Source organism: Dromiciops gliroides, chromosome 4 (genome assembly GCF_019393635.1).
Source record: "Dromiciops gliroides isolate mDroGli1 chromosome 4, mDroGli1.pri, whole genome shotgun sequence".
Lineage (NCBI taxonomy): Eukaryota > Metazoa > Chordata > Mammalia > Microbiotheria > Microbiotheriidae > Dromiciops > Dromiciops gliroides.
The window spans coordinates 211687985-211707410 of NC_057864.1; the positions used below are offsets into that span (position 1 = coordinate 211687985).

General features: G+C 39.3%; 1 protein-coding gene across 2 annotated transcripts in view; it reads left to right on the forward strand.

Annotated features, from left to right (window-relative positions):
* The window catches only part of PITPNC1 (phosphatidylinositol transfer protein cytoplasmic 1), a 395894-nt gene extending 377572 nt beyond the window's left edge, over positions 1 to 18322 (forward strand). Inside the window, exons 9-10 of one of the 2 annotated variants that reach the window (XM_044004820.1) lie at positions 4057 to 4175; positions 16656 to 16789. In XM_044004820.1, coding sequence (XP_043860755.1) covers positions 4057 to 4175; positions 16656 to 16661 — 125 coding nt within the window. In that variant the 3' untranslated portion in view covers positions 16662 to 16789. Of the gene's footprint in view, positions 1 to 4056; positions 4176 to 16655 lie in introns of both variants that reach the window. The other variant, XM_044004819.1, reaches the window with a different exon arrangement.
* The last annotated feature ends 1104 nt before the right edge of the window (positions 18323 to 19426 follow it).

Below are 19426 nucleotides of genomic sequence, written 5' to 3' on the forward strand. Positions count from 1 at the left end.
TCACCTAGAGTAGAGGAAAGAAAGGAATATACTCCCCCCCCTCCCCCAAAAGAAAAAAGAAAGGAATATCCTGCCAAAGTGATTTAGGGAGGTAATCCATATCTAATGAGTCAACCCTTTTGGGGGGCGGGGGGGGGGGAGAGGGGAGGGGGAGGAGGGAATGAGGGTTAAGCGACTTGCCCAGGGTCACACAGCTAGTAGGTGTCAAGTGTCTGAGGCCGGATTTGAACTCAGGTCCTCTTGAATCCAGGGCCGGTGCTTTGTCCACTGCACCACCTAGCTGCCCTCTCAGTCAACCCTTTTTAATTAACTACTGTATGAGGGGTACAGTGCCAGGCATTTGGGCAAATGTACTGTTTAGAAAATATATGATCCCAGGGCAGCTAGGTGGCGCAGTGGATAGAGCACCGGCCCTGGATTCAGAAGTACCTGAGTTCAAATCCGACCTCAGACACTTGACACTTACTAGCTGTGTGACCCTGGGCAAATCACTTAACCCCAATTGCCTCACTAAAAACAAAACAAAAAAAAAAGAAAAGAAAAGATATGATTCCTATCCTCAAGGAGCTTATAGTCTAGTAGGGGAACCCCCAGATATGCTTCCCTTTGCCTAATTGTGTTATTTCTACCATTGCTAATTTTTGAAAAAATTGTCATTGGAATATATCCCTTTTTTGAAAAAAAATCTCTTGATTTAGATTTAGGAGTTCTTAGCCTTTTTTTGTATGTGTTTTGGACCCCTGGGGAAGTCTGATGAAACCTTTGGACACCTTCTCAGAAAAATGTCTTTAAATGCATAAAATAAAATGTATAGCATTACAAGGGAAACCGATTATATTAAAATACAGTCATCAAAATATCTTTTAGAAGCAATTTTACAATCCCAGGTTAATAACCCCTGACTTACTTAGATAGAATAGAATCTAAGCATGTTAAAACTAGATGAAACCAGAACAGCTAGGTGGTGTAGTGAATAAAGCATCGGCCCCGGATTCAGGAGTACCCGAGTTCAAATCTGGCCTCAGACACTTGACACTTACTAACTGTGTGACCTTGGGCAAGTCACTTAATCCCCATTGCCCTGAAAAAAAACAAACCAAATAAAACTAGATGGAACCTTGAAGTCCAGGAAATCGAAATACGCATTTGCCACTCTTTTAGAATATTCAAAAATAGGTAAATTCAGGGGTGATTAGTTGACAGTTACTTTGCAAAGTAATTCTTCTCAGGGGTTCCATCAAACAGGGCCTCTCTGGATACCCTGCAGCAGTGTTGTGCTGATAAATATTTTAACAGCCAGCCTTCCAGGGAGAAAATGCACAACACACAGTTTTACATTTAATCTGCCTTAATCATATTTTCTTCATCACTTTCTTAAGTCAACAGAACAATAAATCAAGCCTTGACTTGTAGCATTTGCCAATTTTTAAAGTATAAGTGTTCTCACTGAAAATGTTAATAATCAGCTCATGAGTTCAAGCTAGCTTCAGCAAACTTGTGTTTGGATGAGAATCCTAAAAGCTTAAAGGTTGCTAGAAACCACTGTCAAGTGAAAATCAGTCATCAGCAAAAGCCGTCCCTGAAAATATAATGTAAGTCAGTGGCAAAATATGTATGATTCTATCTGCAAATTTCTGATTTACTTGTGGCTTTTAAGGACCAAGTGTATTAAACGGAGCATAAAGTGGCCTGAATAGATAAGTTTGCCCTTGATTTATTGTGCTCTGTGTTCTGTGCGTAAGCTGAAGAATATGAAGATACTCAGACCCATTTGTAAGAGCATTTGTGTTATGTCAGGGTGTTTTTGAGTGGAATGTGACCCAGGCTGTCCACCACCATGGGGATTAAACATACATCATCTTTTGGAGAGCAGCCCAAAGTACATTCAGATGGAGATATTGGCTCTTTTATGGATGATCTTTTTCCCCCTCTAAAATGAAGTCTTCCCAAAATTTGGATTCCTTTCTGCTCACTTCTATGGACAAAGAATTGCATTTCTAAGATGTCCCAAAAGAGATTCTAGGTGACTTCTCCCTCTAAATGTCCATCCTCTATCGATAAGAACAAACACAGGTGCCCTCCCAAAATTCAGTTTTGACCTTAATGGGATAAAAGGTATTTTTAAAAAATCTCTCCTAAATAGTTCCTATTGCTATTTAGAAGAAGAAAGCAACTGAAAACTTTTTGCTTTCATTTTCCAAATAAAGTGGGGAAAAACTTGGATGGATAAGATGAAATGACTTGAGAACTTATAATGCATGGGAAAAATCACTTTTAATATAATGGGTTTTTACTTGAAAATGAGTCCTTAGTATTTAAGATATATTTATGTTTAAGTAATATCGATAATAAGAAAACAAGATTATAAAGTGCTAACATTGATGGAATGTGTTTTTAATTGATTAATGAGGTATATATGAATTTATTATGAAGTATCATTTCCTACTCTTTTGCTTTTACCTTAACTTTCTAACAAAAGAGCATGCTCTTTGCTTGGCCAGACCGCTTTTTAACACCCTGATACTTACATTGCTTGTGGATAACTTCTCTGATTGAAGATCATCTGATTGAACTTCTTCTGATTGAAGATAATGATAGAAGGGGGTAAAAAAATCATAGCCCAAATCATTTTTTAAAATTCATTTAAAAAGCTGAATCAAATGTGCCTGGAGACATACGTAGCCACACTTTATCTTGGCTGGGTATCACGTTGAATCACATCATAAGCTTCTGGCAAGTCTACTCTTGGTTACTGAAGCAAATCTCACATGACACATGGCATGTTATAAAAAGACACAAAGCCACATGATACAAAAAATATTTAAGGAAAAATTCCAGCTGTGAATGCCCACTCACCAAGCTACTTAGGGATCTGTGAGTAAATGACTGTCATGTCCTTTGTTGCCATCAAAACCTCTGTTCAGGGGGCAGCTAGGTGGCACAGTGGATAAAGCACCGGCCCTGAATTCAGGCAGACTTGAGTTCAAATCCGGCCTCAGACACTTGACACTTACTAGCTGTGTGACCCTGGGCAAGTCACTTAACCCTCATTGCCCTGCCTCCCAAAAAACCACATACACACACACACACACACACACACACACACACACACCAAAAAAAACCCTACCTCTGTTTAATACAACTTCATTGTAAAGGGGCACATGAAAAACTCAAGCTATGGAATTGAATTAAGCCAGATGAGCAAGAAAGAAGTGTCCATTTTGGTAAATTATGGAAAAGAATCTCAAGAAGGACATAGGATTCATTTATGTAATACACTGGTCAGAGAGGAGTACCTTGTTTAGTCCTTTGTTAATTAGATTAGAAACCAAATGCCCTGAAAATCAGCTGGTTAAAAGTAACCCCAAAATCATAATTATGTTACAGCAGAGATGATACCAACTATCTTCAAACAGATGAGGCTGTGAAGTTTATAATCAGCCAGTTCTATCTGACATAAGACTGCATGATATGATACCATGTATTCTTTCAGAGAACTTAAAAAAAAAAACACCTTGTAATTAGTTAGACCTACACCAAGCCTCCTGATATTTGTGAACAAAGATTGTTTCCGTGTCTTCTAAAGCATGTCTTCTCTAGCAATGAAAATGTCTTCTTGTTGTTAAGTGCATTGCACTTTTCTTTTGAAAGGGCTCTGGAAGGTAAGTTTAAAAAACAACAATAACAACAACTACCCAGAAGTATTTCTGACCCTCTCTTCTCGAAGGGATCTTCTAAAAAAAAAAATTTTAGAAGATCTTTGCCCCTAGCGCTACCCACATGCCAACACTTTCCATCTAGCTCACTTTACAGAGATACCTTGAAACAATTTCCACTCTTCTCACACTTCCTTTGACTTAACCTTGCACTCCACCCCACCCCCATTCCTCGGCTGGTTCAACTAACTTTATGACTCATGTTTCAGAAAGTTAGTGGATTCCCTGCTTTATGAAATCCTCTTTGGCTTCTGCAACACTACTGCCTTTCCCTTAAAACATTCCCTCTGAAAGTTTGCATTTAATAATGGAAGTTGCCACCATCTTGACCTTCTTTCAGATATGACAATGGATGATGTTCGGGAATACGAGAAAAATATGCATGAACAAACCAACATTAAAGTTTGCAATCAGCACTCATCTACTGTGGATGACATAAACAGCCTTGACAAAACAAGTGTATGTAGATTTTTTTCAGCATATCACCCATCCCTTCACCAAATACACCTATTTATGAGCCCTCTGAAGAATTACAAAAACATTTCTTTCCTAACTTCCCCCACACGAAATACACTAAAACCTCACTGCTTTTGGTAAAGAATTTGAACCACTCTCAACTGGGCAATGATGGCTCAGGGACATTACTAGCATTCTGATTGCTTTCAGGATACTTAACATTTGGGTTGTTGCATTGATCATAAAGTTGTATTGAGCATGGAAGATAAAAGCATCTTAAAACATTAGTGGAAAATCCTACCCCAAGACAGGAGAAGGGGGGAAAACAACATTTCACTGCTCCAAAATCTTACTCTGGGTGATTTTTTTTTATAATACAACAAACTCTTGGTTATCTAAAGGCCAATAACACACAGATAATCAGAAACATCAAATGACCCAGAGATCACTCAGGTTTGTTTGAATACACCATGCAGCTTTGTGTACCTGTTGGACTTTGCTAGCTCTATTTCCTTAGACTAATCTTGGTATTGACCTGCCTTTCTCAGCCACACTGGCCAAGAAGAGATGGGAAAGCTTATGCTAGATAGTCAAGTAAATCTAGCCTTAGGTAACTCCGCCCCCCCCCAAAAAAGTTGGCAGATTTAGTAATTTACAAATGAATAAAAAGACTTGGTTAATTTAATATTTTGTAGAGAGGCAGCTTTGGAGTCAAGCAGAAGTGGATTTTCCTATCTCTAATATATACTGGGCTGTGTGACCATGGACAGGTCACATAACTTCTCATTGCTCCCAGACCATGTTCCAATATTGTAAAATTCCAGATGAGTTGCTGATCTGTCTCAGTAGAAGGAATTTTCACACAGGGTGCTCGATGAAATTACAGGTGCAGACCAAAACATCCACCAATGTATTAGCCCCTGAAATCTATAGTCTGTAAATGTATAGTTCTCATTCAGTTATACTGAGTTAGAGGAAAGAGGGACAGATCATTTTTAAAAGGACGATTCCAACATCATTTCTATCTGTCTCTGAAATCCTCTCAAAGGCCCTAGCTGAGGCATCCAGATAGATAGACCCACAGGTGTGACCACTTGTCAGGTATCATGACACAGTCATTATCTGGTTTGGTAGGTGGAATGATTGGAATGATGCCACCTGCTGGAGAGTTACTGTAGGAAAGCTCCGCCACGAGGAGAAGGCATCTGAGGGCAAGCCATGCAGCTTTCCTTGGCGTCCGCAAGTGATGTTTGCTCATGGGTACTGTCAATCAAGGCTACTAGCCAATTAGTTTGGAGATGTGTGTGCGAGTGGAGGGGATGTTTCCAGTTTCACAGGAGGCTTGTGGAATGAAGAAGGTGTGATTTGTTCTCTTTTGTGAGGACTCTTGTGGAGAGTGGAGCTCAAATGCGTGCTCCCTGAGATAGATTGATGTAGCCATCTAGGCCTCTTTCTCTCTCTTCACCTAATTCTTTCTAAACTCTTGTTAAAGCTTATAATTTATTGGCCACCACTCATTAGATATTTTAGACAGACTAGCTAGAATTTTAGCCTCTAACATAGGCCAGCTCTCACTCTCCTCCCCCGCCCAGACTACCACATAAAATCCATAAAATAAACAATGTGTTTTGGGATAATTAAGAGTTGACTTTAGGGGCAGGTAGGTGGTGCAGTGGATAGAGCACCGGCCCTGGATTCAGGAGTACCTGAGTTCAAATCTGGCCTCAGACACTTAACACTTACTAGCTGTGTGACCCTGGGCAAGTCATTTAACCCCAATTGCCTCACCAAAAAAAAAGAGTTGACTTTAGCCATCAGTGAACCCTTTGGATCTACAAAGACTCTCTTTGTCAGCACTCTGGCCTTTTATTGTTACTAAATAAACCTCTGTGTGTGTGTGTGTGTGTGTGTGTGTGTGTGTGTGTGTGTGTGTGTATTCTTGAGATGGGGGTGCCTTGTTCTCCATTGAACTCATGCATTACCCTTAGATGCATGTAAGAGAACTTAACATTAGATTAGACCTAATTATCTTCCCCCCTTTTTCATACATTGATTAATGATGCAGGAGAACACTGAACAGAAGTTTAACTAGTTTCTTAATGTAGGGTTATGGAAAGATTTGGGTGGTATGATTTTTTAATTATTTCATTTTACCACTATGTTACCATAAAGCAGAGCCACTAAGGTAAAATAAAGTATTGTTTGGAAGGCTGCTTTCAATCCAAATCAAGAAAAATTTCTTAAGTGCTCACTCTACTTGTTATAGGTTATGGCGGATCAGAACAAAAACAGGCTACTTTTATATTGTAGAGTTTTAAAAGAAAGTAAAACATATAGCTGCTCATCTCATCACAGAAGATGCTTATAACTGAAAGACCACATGGAGTGTGTATAGGCCAAAATTAGGTCATGGACAAACACAGCATAGCTTCTAGCTGACACAATCCAGTGGGGAGATGCCCACAAGTGGATGATCTGGGATGCAATATGGGGAGCAGACACAAGGAGCAGAGGGGCGACTCTTGGGAGCATATTAAGACTGCCCTGCCTGCTTCTTACATGAAGAACCATTGAGCAGGCCTTGGAAAAGAGAGGAGGGAAAACCTCTGTACTATGGTACTAGGTACTATGACTGCTTTATTATTATACTATCCATATCAGAAAGAACCCACATGCCCACAAACAAAATGGCCCTGGCTCATGATTGTGGAGAAGTGGTAATCAAAAAGAAGTGACTCTGGTTTCCAGTCCCCCAAGAGTCATGGTTTTTGGGGTAGAGTGAAAGGGATCCCATGAGTAAAACCAGGAAGCATGTCCCATCAAGCCTAAGGTACTGAGTAAGGAAGAGCACCACCCTATAGTACTCATGGTCATACAAAAACTGAAGTAGCAAATAATCCATCTTCACAAGGAAATAGATGCAGAGAAGCCTAGAGGGGCTTCAGGCTTTTAAGCATAGTCTGGGAGACTCCATCTTTGTTTCAAAGAGGAAGTTATGGGCAAATGAAGTACAAAGTCAGCCTGCAGCCTCGGGTCAGAGCAAACCTCTCCCCCCCACATGTGCATGGGAGGAATGAAAAGAATCCCCGCTCAGTCACTAGAGCCAGATTAACCACAAGCAATTGTAAGACATAGCCAATTACCTGGACAGCTAAGAAATAGATTCCAGCACTGGCCAGGGGGAGAAGTCACTCTCCTGGCTCTTTTGGCTGTGGGACAAGGGCACAAGCCATGCTAAGTTAACCAAAGGGGAATTCACATATGAACACTGGACCGCTGCTTCACATTCCAATTGAAAGCCCCCTCCCTGCCCTTAGAATGGTCAAGTTCTGTGTGCTTACTACTCTTTTTATTGTATTCCTTGGAATTTCATAAAGTTGAGGGCCATATTTTTTTTCATAGTCTCTCTCTATGATCTAGTATAATGGGGAAGTGTTTCAAAGCACTAGTTGTTGCCTTTATCAAGAGAAAAAGTATATAGGAAATACATTTTAAATCATCAACTCCAAACCATTTCTGAATTTGGTTAGAATTATCCCCTATTCCCAACCAATAGAGGAGTTAGTATAACTATAGTATCCCCAGAGAGGGAGGGGATTTTTCTGGAAATTAAATTAGACTGGCATTCTGACTCCTGGGTGGGAATTTCCTTCCTGATGTGTTGGGTCTTTAAAAAAAATAATAACAACAATAACAACATTAATAATGATAGCATAGCCCCATCCTGTTCCACAGCCCTGTCTTTCTCAGCAGAATCAGATTGAGGCCAGACCTTGTGGGAAGAGCTCTGTGAAACCCCATTTTTCTCCACCAATGACTACCCTATGGCTCAGTTAAATGGTGACTGCTTTGCTACCAAACCTGAGGGGCAAAAAATTAAATACTGGATAGCATGTCAGAGTAATGGTGGTAACTGGAACTGGAGTAAAGAAATATAAGGGCTTGCTGGAGAGAGACAGAGAAAAGGAAGGAAGGAAGGAAGGAAGGAAGGAAGGAAGGAAGGAAGGAAGGAAGGAAGGAAGGAAGGAAGGAAGGAAGGAAGGAAGGAAGGAAGGAAGGAAGGAAAGGAAGGAAAGGAAGGAAAGGAAGGAAAGGAAGGAAAGGAAGGAAAGGAAGGAAAGGAAAAGAAAGGAAAGAAAGAAGCCCACTCTAGGCAATAGAAGAGGCTCTGAATACCTCCTGTCCCATTGTTGCCACTATACCTAGAGCTAAAAAGCTACAAGGGGAAGTATTACAATGGCAAGAGCCAAATCTACCTAGATTGGGCATAGCCACACCATGCACCACTTAGGGAAGAGGATGCTTCACTCCAGGGGGATGGAGTCCTTGTGGGAGAGAACAGTTCTTTCCTTTCTCCCATGACTTTGGTCCTTCAATAAAAGGCATTGGAGGGACAATCCACCTCCTCTGTTGATTAAAATAGTGTCAAATCCTCTTATTGGGGGCTGTAATTTCATTTTCTAAATGTGAGAGTGAAAGAAGAGGTCTGCTGTTAATCTGTCTGTGCTTGCGAATTTTTCTTTGGTTAACAGCTGGGGTAAAAGTTAGGTACTAGCTATTCCCCGTAGAAAGTGCCCACAGATGAGGGGATGGGAGAGAAATCTCCTGTAGATGTGATACCTCATAGCTTAGGGGGTGGGCTGATAAATGTTCAGCAATCGCTTCTTCAAAAAAAGGAGAATGTACCCTGAGAACACTTTAAATTTTAATCGGCATTATTAATGTTGTCTCTATCAGTTTCTTAACTTAGACAATCAACAATGCAATAAAACAAGTTCTGATTTGTCACGATTACTGATTTCTGAGGTGTAAATGTTCATGCTGAAAATTTGACAATCCCACTCCAGCACAACCCCAACCCAACTATTACTAAAAGTTGGACTTGCCCTTATAGGGTCAGCAGCCACCGACCTAGAAGTACCCAACCCCATAGTAGTAACGCCACTAAGGTCCCAGTGAATCTTAGACTTAGCTTCATTCCTTCTCTTTGCTTTGAGCAGATCTAGTCCCATTCTAGAGTGACCCTATAAGGGTAGGTAATACTAAGTAGAATAATGGATTCCCCCAGGGTGATGATAACATGTCTACTTACCCTAAGCAAAAAAGAATGTTTGTGGGGAGAAGATAGCCCCCTATTGATTTTCCCCACAGTCTAGGTCTATTTCACAGGCCAAGACACTACCACCATTTGCAGCAATTAATGCAGAAAGTGGGGACAGAAGGTAGTAGATTGTGGGGATAGATTGTGGTAGAACAAAATTTGACCATCAGGCAACATGAGGGGGTTGCTACCCTACTCCCCCCCCCACCAGGTGGAAGATAAGAAGGTGCAAGTGTGGGCCTTTGTTGGGGCAGCCACCTGAAGGGGAGAATCTCTTCATAGAAACTTATAGGGGCTACCTGTCTGCCTCTCAGATTGCTCCTCAGACCAGACAGAAACAACAGCGTGGGCTGTTTTTATGCTGAGTTATTGAGCAGAAGGCCCCATAAAAGAACTGAGTTAATTACTGTGTCCATGAGGCCTTTATTGGACCAAATCAAAAAGTCAGTTCCTACCCACAACAGTGTGGTTGAATTCTGAATGCTTAACTACTCTTCTTGTGTACCTTGGAATTTCATAAAATTGAAGATCGTTCATTTTCTTCTATAGCCTTTCTCATCCATGATCCCTAATATAATCAGGAAATGTTTCAGAGCACAGGCTGTTCCTTATATCAAGTATATGTAGGAAATATATTTTAAGTCACCAATTCAAAACCATTTCAGAATTAGATTAAAATTATGCCTTAATAATATCCATGAAGTGACAAAGAGGTGACATAATTGCTCCCACACATTTTAAGTTTCAATGTATTCAAAGAGAGTATTACTTCTAATAGACTGCATAATATTTCACTGTGGCATGTAAAAATCAAACCCTGAGTACTTTTGATAGATTCTGCCCCCTGCTGGACAAATGCAGTAGTGTGACATATGCAAGCCACTTCTTTAGAAGTCCTATTTTTTTTTTTAAATATTCATGGCTGCTTTATTTGCTTTTGTTTTCTTTTTTTGGTTTTTTTTTTTTTTGCAGGGCAATGAGGGTTAAGTGACTTGCCCAGGGTCACACAGCTAGTAAGTGTCAAGTGTCTGAGGCCGGATTTGAACTCAGGTACTCCTGAATCCAGGGCCGGTGCTTTTACCACTGCGCTATCTAGCTGCCCTAGAAGTCCTATTTTTATTAGAGAAAAATATCCATTTACCATGGAGTAGAATTATAGGATCATATATTTAAGAGGAAGAAGGGACCCCAGCTGCCTTCTAGGACAACCTCTTCCCTTTTTTTTTTCCCCAATGTGAGCATTTATACCTCAGAAATCACCAAGGGAAGAAACTGAGGCCTGGGGCAGTTAAATAACTTTTTTCAGTCACACAGGTATTAAGTGTAAGAAATAGAATTTGAACATACATTCTTACATTCCAAAGTCAGTTTTTCCACTAGCTTCTCAAATACTATCTTTTAATCTCTGCACTCCCTTCCATATTAGGGAAAGCAATGAGGTATATGATAGATGAGAGACTCTGTTTCCTTGATATCCAAATAGCATATTAGGGTCCTATCATTAGATTATTGGCTACCTATTAGACACTTCAAATTAAATGTCTCAGAGACATCTTGAACTCAACATGTCCAAAACAGAACTCAGTATCTTTCCCCCAAAACTTACCCCTCGGCCAACCTTACCAGTTTTTTGTTTGTTTGTTTTTGCTGGGTAATTGGGGCCCAGAGTCACACAGCTAAAAGTGTTAAGTGTCTGAGGCTGGATTTGAACTCAGGTCCTCCTGAATCCAGGGCCAGTGCTCTATCCACTGCGCCACCTAGCTACCCCTCAACCTTATCAGTTTTTGTTGAGGGTACCACCATTCAGTCTCCCAGGTTCACATTCTTGGTGTCATCCTGGACTCCTCATTTCCCCCTTGCTCGGTATATCCAGTCAGTTGCCAGATTTGCCATTTTTACCTCCACAAATATTTGCAACTATCCACGTCTCACTATCTCACTATTCATGCAACCAGCACCTTCATTCCAGTCCTCAACCATTCACCTGGACTATTGCAGTAGCCTTCTAATTGATCTCCTTGCCTCCAGTCTCTTCCCCATTTTAATTTGTCTTCTACACAGTTGCCAAAGTGAGTTTCCTTAAGTGCAGGGCGTAGGCCTCATCATGTCACTCTCCTCAGTAAATTCTGATTGATTCTAGAATAAAAATATGAACTGTTTAGCTTTGAAAGCCCTTCACAGTCTGGCACCAGTCTACGTGTCCAGACTCATTATGAATTACTTTTCGTCATAAACTCTGTACTTTAAGTAAACTGGCCCATTTGCTGTTTCCAACTCACTATTTTATCTCCCACCTTTGAGTATTGGAAGCCACCTTCCTTCCAGGATCAGGTCAGATGCCATCATCTGATTCCTTCTAATTGATAGTGCCTTTTCTCTGTCCCAAAATTTCTTGTATTCCTCAGGAGAAAGTAAGCTTCTTGAGGACAGAGACTGTTTTTTATTTTTCAACTTTGTCTCCCTGGCTCCCAGCATAGTGATTAGGGTATTGTGGCACTGTAGCCCTTTACTGTTATCAACCAGACTAAAATGTTACAGGGAATGGGGCAGCTAGGTGGCTCAGTGGATAAAGCACTGGCCTTGGATTCAGGAGTACCTGAGTTCAAATCCGGCCTCAGACACTTGACACTTGACATTTACTAGCTGTGTGACCTTGGGCAAATCACTTAACCCTCATTGCCCCACAAAAAAAAACAAACAAAAAAAATGTTACAGGGAATATCAACCCAGGAGGAATAAGAGATCTTTTAAAATTAAGTTATAAAAATACAAAGGGAAATAATTCTGATGAGGAAAATGAGATTTGTCTGAAGAAACGAATATGGATGGACTGGTAACTGATGATTCGGTGTCAGCATGGCAGAAAGTCTCCCATGGAGTATCCCAGGGTTCCTATAGTTGTCCCTGTGCTATTGAACATTTTGATCAGTGACTTGGATAGAGGAATAGAGGGCATGCTCATCAAATTTGGAAGATGACACAAAGCTGAGAAGTATAGTTAACACAGAACAATAGTCAGTATCCCCTTCTCTCTGCCCTTCCCCACCAAAGCACCCAATCTTAACTGCTAAAGCATTGGACTAAATCTAGTAAGATATTTAAAGCAACCAGGTGGTATGCTAGATAGACCCCTGGATTTGGAATGAGGAAGAACTGAGTTCAAATCCTGTCTCAGATATTTACTACTTTAATTACCACAGACAAGTCATCTCTCTGCCTCAGTTTCCTCAGGTATAAAATAAGGCTGATATTAATAACTTCTGTCTTCCAGGATTGTTGTGAAGATAGGATAAGATAATATTTTAAAGGATTTTTGAAACATGAAATTATTATATAAATGCTATTCTTATTAATTTTTATTATTGATGAAATTCAATAGGAATAAATGTAAAGTCTTAGGTACAAAAAATCAGCTTCACAGGTACAAGATTGGGGCATGGTTGAACAGCAGTTTGTCTGAAAAATATCAGGGAGTTTTAGTGTACCACAAACTCAATATGAGTCAGCAGCGTGATGTGGCATCTAAAAAAATTAATGTCATCTTGGGCTACATTGAAAGGTATATCTTCTTAGAATAAGAGAGCAATAGTCCTTCTGTACCCTACCTTTGCCAAGCTTTATCCAATGCTCTAGGAGTTTAAAGACACTGATCAACTGGCAAGTGACCAGATTTGGGCAACCAGGATGATAAAGATCCTTGAGTTCATGGCATATGAGGGAGGACGCGCTGAAGGATCTAAGCATGTTTAGCCTAGAGGAGACTCAGAAGAGACTTGATAGCTGTGTTCAAGTATTTGAAAAGCCCCCAGAAGATAGAACCTGGGGCGATAGTTACAAGTGTCAAAGAGGCACATTAAAGCTAAATGTCAGGAATAACTTGCTAATAATTAAGAGCTATCCAAAAGTGGAATGGACTTGTCTCAGGAAGTTGGTGGTTCCAGCAATGTATTATAAATGTTTAATACCCAACTCTTAAAAAAAAAATTATATGTATACAACATAATTAACATTTTCTCCATCACTTTCTTAATCAACAAAACAATCAAGCCCTAATCTGTAGCATTTAGTGGCTCCCGAGGTGTAACTATACACACTAAAAATTTAACATTCAGCTTTAGAGAATTTCACGGTAAGGATAAGATCCCTGGAGGCAGCTAGGTGGCACTGTGGATAAAGCACCGGCCCTGGATTCAGAAGGACCTGAGTTCAAATCCGGCCTCAGACATGTGACACTTACTAGCTGTGTGACCCAGGGCAAGTCACTTAACCCTCATTGCCCTGTAAAAATAAAAAAATTAAAATGAGATCCCTTCTACCTCTCAGATTCTGTGAATGCAATCTATTGAATTGATGTGAAACCTTTACATTTGGAGCAGGACTACAATATTGTAACTCTCAGTGCTGTGTTTGGATGGCAGTTTGTCTGAAAAAAAAAATGTAGGCATCTCAGTGGACTGCAAACTCAGTCAAGCAGTGTAAGCCAAAAGAGGCTCAATCAGGAGGAACTAATAGGAATTGTGAGTTGGGCTAACCAATCAGGAGAACGTTTCAATGGTTGGGCAATATCCAGTTCCACCAAACACCAATTTGCTGAGAGAGAGGGAGGGAGGGAGAAAATTAAGCCATTGTAAAAGCTAGATGGTACAGTGGATAGAATCCCGGACCAGAATTTAGGAAGACTCATCTTCTCCTCTTCCTGAGTTCTAATCCAGCCTTAGGCACTTACTGGGCAAGTCACTTAACCCTGTTTGCCTCTGTTTGCTCTTCTGTAAAATATGCCATAGAAAAAAATGACAAACAACTCCAGTATCTTTGCCAAGAAAAGCCCAAATGAAGTCATGAATAATCGGACACCACTGACAACAACTGAACAATAAAAGCAAAAGATATCAATAACATTTTAGTTGTTTTTTATAATCTGTGTAAAAAAAAAAAAGAATGGGATATGTTTATAGAACTGATAGGCTTGGAAGCTTCTAGCTGTCTAACCCCACTACCTATAATTCTGATTGAAACTGATTTTCTAGAGACATATTTATCACTTTTTGGGGAATTGGCACCCACTTTTTTTTACCTTAATTTTATTTCTTGGCCTTTTATGCTTTTTAAAAATTAAACAAGGGGCAGCTAGGTAGCACAGTGGATAAAACACCAACTCTGGATTCAGGAGGACCTGAGTTCAAATCCAACCTCAGACACTTGACACTTACTAGCTGTGTGACCCTGGGCAAGTCACTTAACCCTCATTGCACCCCCCAAAAAAATTAAACAACAAGCTGAGGAAACTACAAATTGTAAGTTTTTCTCAATTGACATGTTGCAAGTTTCAGGGTTTTGTTTTGTTTTTTTAAAAAGACCAGATCTTTATATCTTGCCCAGAAATGTAGTCCAATTCACACAGGTCTAATTCCAGAACTGATTGACACAGGAACTTTGACCTGTTCTCTTTCCAACCTGGGTTGGTTCACCACTCCTTAGACAAACCTCTCCTGGAGATTTAGTGCAGAAATACAATCAGCCGCCCACTGCACTGCTGCTTCACTGATGTAATGAAGAAGCAATTAGGATTGTGACAATTTACACATAAAATTAAGCAATATTTTCAAAGTGGTCATATTATTATGTTCATTTCACTTTATTCATACTCTGATATTTCACTTGTGCCAAGGTTACTTATCAGTAGGGATTAGCAGGTAAATGTGGCACAGAACACACTTTTAAGTTATATTTACATTATTAACATTTTCTCCATCACTTTCTTAAGTCCTGACAAACAACAAAACAATAAATCAAACCCAACTTTGTAGCATTTGCTAATTTCTATGGTATAAATGCTCCCATTGAAAATTTAAGTCAGTTCACAGGTTCGTGATGGCTTCGGCCTTGTCAACCTTAACTATATAGAACAAAGCCAGAAACCAGTTATAAAGCTGTCTCTGGGCAGCAAATGACACAAATCCCATGCCCTTCATTCACAGGAAAGCCCCTTAGTCTCTTGGTTTCCTTTTCTATAGGGTTTCCATAAGCTTAACTCATCTCAGTGGCTAGCATTGTGTTTCATAGCCACATTGTGTTTTCACACAGGTACTTTGCAAATGATGGTGGTGGTGGTGGTTTTTAAATGAGGAAAGTTATCTGAGTTCCCTTGTCCATAGGGGCTTAGAGACAGCAAAACTGAAAGGAAGAAAAAGATCTGCAGTTAGAGAGAGGTACTGTAACAGTCCCAAGAAATGATGTTGAAATGAGAAAAGATATTGAAGAATGATAAAAGAAGAGGCCCAACTCAAAAGACCAAGCAGTCTGGGGACATTTTCTGTAGAGATAAAAAGCATTACACATCCCTGCCCTAAACCAAGCATCACTACCCTGGTGCCTAAACCCTAATAAATAAATGTTCATGAGTAATGATGGCAAGTCATAAATAAGATTGTTATATCCCACATACTCTGAAAGAAGGGAAGGTAGTGTATATTTTAGAAATAGTTTTATTAAAGATTGGGATTTTAAAAAAAGTTTTGCTGCTTAAAGGGGTGAGTTTTATCTATCCAGAAAATTCAGATATGTAGAATATTTCCTTCCCTGACAGGCATGTATTTATTTCTTGAATTCCAAATCATGATTTTGTGAGGTTTGGGTTGATTTTTTTTTTCCAAAAAAGCTCAATACCCATCGAATGATCCTGTGCTGGTGTTGGTTTTTCCCCATATTTTTTTCATTTGGGTTTACTGAAAAGTGTTCCAGTATTAAAGATAGCAAGTTCTTTTCATTGAAAGGTGAATCAGTTAACACATAGCTGCTAAGTGTCGGCAAAGCACATATTTTCTTCCACATGACCAATAACCGACCACCAGATCTTGGCACATCTTTGTGAAAAGAATATGTTATGAAAGAAAATGATATGATAATTTTTTTCAAAGTCAATAATTGATCTAACTGGACAAAAATATTCCTAGTTAGTTGTTTGTTACATCTATCAAACCCTGGACCTCCCATTTAGGAAGAGCTGACTAGACCTTCTCAAATACACACACACACACACACAACACACACACAACCATTTACAAACACAAACATGTGTTGGTTCTCTACTTTCCTAATAGAGTCTTATTTTTCATGTTTAGAAAGTACATTGAGAAGTGTCCTAGGAAATTCTAAGTAAGTGTTCAGAAAGACTACCCAGATTTTGGGATATCTTACTGTGCAAAAAACCCCAGCAGCTGATATTTAAGGGAGGGTTTGTCTCTCTTAATTTTGAATCTGGATAGATCCCATTAAAATACAGGTAACAGATTTACCTTTGAAATGGGTACAATGAATAAAAGTCAATCTTATAAATAACTAATCGTTTCCCTTTCTTTTCTTTTCTCTTTTATTTATTGAAGACATGACAATGGATGAAGTCAGAGAGTTTGAAAGAGCAACTCAGGAAGCCACTAACAAGAAAATTGGAGTTTTCCCACCTTCAATCTCTATCTCCAGCATTTCCCTACTGCCTTCTGCAATCCGCACTGCTCCCTCCAGTGCTCCATCTACACCTCTCTCCACAGACGCTCCAGAATTCTTGGCAGTTCCCAAAGATCGACCTCGAAAAAAATCTGCCCCAGAAACTCTCACTCTTCCAGACCCTGAGAAGAAATCTACACTGAATTTACCTGGTGTACATTCTTCAGACAAGCCATGTCAGCCCCAAGAGTAACAATGAATAAAATTTCATGGTTTTTTTTTTGTTTTGGTTTTTTTTTCTCTATTGGTGGGGTTTTGTTGGGTTTTTTTGTTTTTTAGGATTCTTCTGATAGAGAAAAACTGCTTTGTTACTCAGATTCATTCCTTCAGATCTCTCAATGAGCATGCATGTGATTATGTAATTCCGCATATAATCTGAATTCCAAAGTACACCATACAGCATCCATAGTACATTTCAGGAAATAGTCTGATGATAAATTGCAAAGGACAAAAGGAATCTTCTGTTTTAGTAATCATAAACCAGGAAATAGACTCTGATGTCAATATGTGATTAAGTTGGTAAGGACTCCAAGGGTAAACCAATGAATACTCAGTGAAGAGGACAAAAGTCCATCTTCCCATTAAACCTGAATTTCTAAAAATATATGTATTGAATAGTCTCAGGCTTGACATACTTAGTTGTTAAACTTTGAATTGATTATCACCAATACTTGAACACCCATAGTGATTGTCCAGATTCATATTTTGTTTAATCTGACTCAGGATTTGGGGCCTAATTAACTCTTTAAACTTTAAAAAAAAAGTATTAATATACCAAGGCTCCAAGTGCAATTATTGATAACTGACTTTATGGCCATTAATCCTATTTATACCTTACACAGAATTTGTAATGGAAAAAGATTCCACTTGTTTCTACCTTTTAATAACTTTCCCTTCTGATCTCCTATGGCCTCCAACTCTGTTGCTTGAATGAGGGAACCCTTAACTGACTGCTCTGGGCATGATTTAGGAATTAGAAGGCTTAGGTGAAACAAGCCTCTTCCTTCATTCTCTAAAATCTCCATTCTCTGACTTAGGAACTCAAGTTATCCACAGAAGATGTCAAAGTTCCACATTAGCAGAATGGAACTGATAGATCATTGTGCTAGGAGGGTTTTATCAGAAATATAGAGGGGAAGTAAGGTAATGTGTCAATAAAGTCCTGTGAGAGAGTCCTAAAAACACCTTTTGGGGGGGGGGTTATTTTCTGCCTCCTGTTTTCTTTCATTGTGGGTTCTTGGTAAGTGACTCCTCCCTGAGACCTCTTATCCATTCTTCAACTGTTATTTTCAATATCTTTCCTTGAGGTCATAAATGAATATGTCACTGGAGCCAAGTGAATAGCAAGAGGAAAAGGGGTGGGGTGGGGTGGTTTCTATCATTACTGACATAGAAGGCATGGGTAGAATCACTGACCCCTACTTGCAAACTAAAGAGTAGACTCAAATGAGGTTATATCTGTAAAGTTCTTAGCACAGTGCCTAACACATAGTAGGTGCTTAATAAATGCACAATCTCTTCCCCCCCCCCCACCACCACCAAATAATAATAGATGAGACTTTGCCAAATTTTCCTTGATTGAAACCAAGTGGGGCTAGAATTGGAACAGAGTGGTATATGAGTGGTATAATCACTAAGGGGAGGCAGCAAGAGAATTCTAATGAATCACTGGACCCAATCTATTTAATTTCACACTTCACTGCCTTGAAACTCAGGAGAAAAAAAAGTAGAATCTCAGAATTTACATTTGACCTCTAAATGAGGGTGATCCAATAGCTCCCCAGGCAACACCCCAACTATGACCTTTTTAGCTCAGGAAAGGGGCCTTCCCCCAGATCAGGATTTCCAAGACAAAAACACTACGGGAAGGTATTGGAAGGAGACCTATCTAAAGTCAAATACCTCTTCCCTTATGTCACTTATCCACAATATTCTAGTCTCTTGCTAATAGTTACATCCTCACAGTGTACAGATGTTACCTCTAGAGGCAAATTAATGTTAGGTTCATTTCTTTAAGTGTTGATTGAAAGGAGATAGAGCAAAATGTACTAAGTGACAGACTGTAAGGAATTAAAGAGTTGTGAATAGTTTTGGTCTCTGGATCATCTCTTCCCTGAGAGTAATGGTGTTTATAATAATGCTTCTTCCCAGCATGGTACAATCGCATGATGTTTGCTTGTGTAAAGTTTTCTTTCAAACCCCTGGAACTTTCTGAACAGCTCCTTAGGAAGGGTGTGCTGGAGCCAGCTCATATCTCCTCTAGCCAATTATTAAATTTACAGAAAATTTTAAGTAAATTTTCATTTACACCTCAGAAATTGTCAAACACTACAAATCAAGGCTTGTTTTATCTGTCTAGACTTTAAAAACATAACAATGCAGATTAAAATCAAAAGCATAAACATTTTTAAATGTATGTTCTTATACATTTTCTTTTTTTTCAAAGAATTTATTGTTAAAATATTTACCAGCACACCCCTTGTAAAAGATAAAATAAATGTCTGGTGTAATTTTAGAAGTGGGAACACAAAAATCCCTTGACAAAAGATAATGTTGAGTGTATTTGTTTACAAGCCAAAACCAGAGCCGGAGGTGAGAAGGGAGTGAAGAAGAGCAGAAATAAATCAGTAGCATGAATTTATTTAATTTA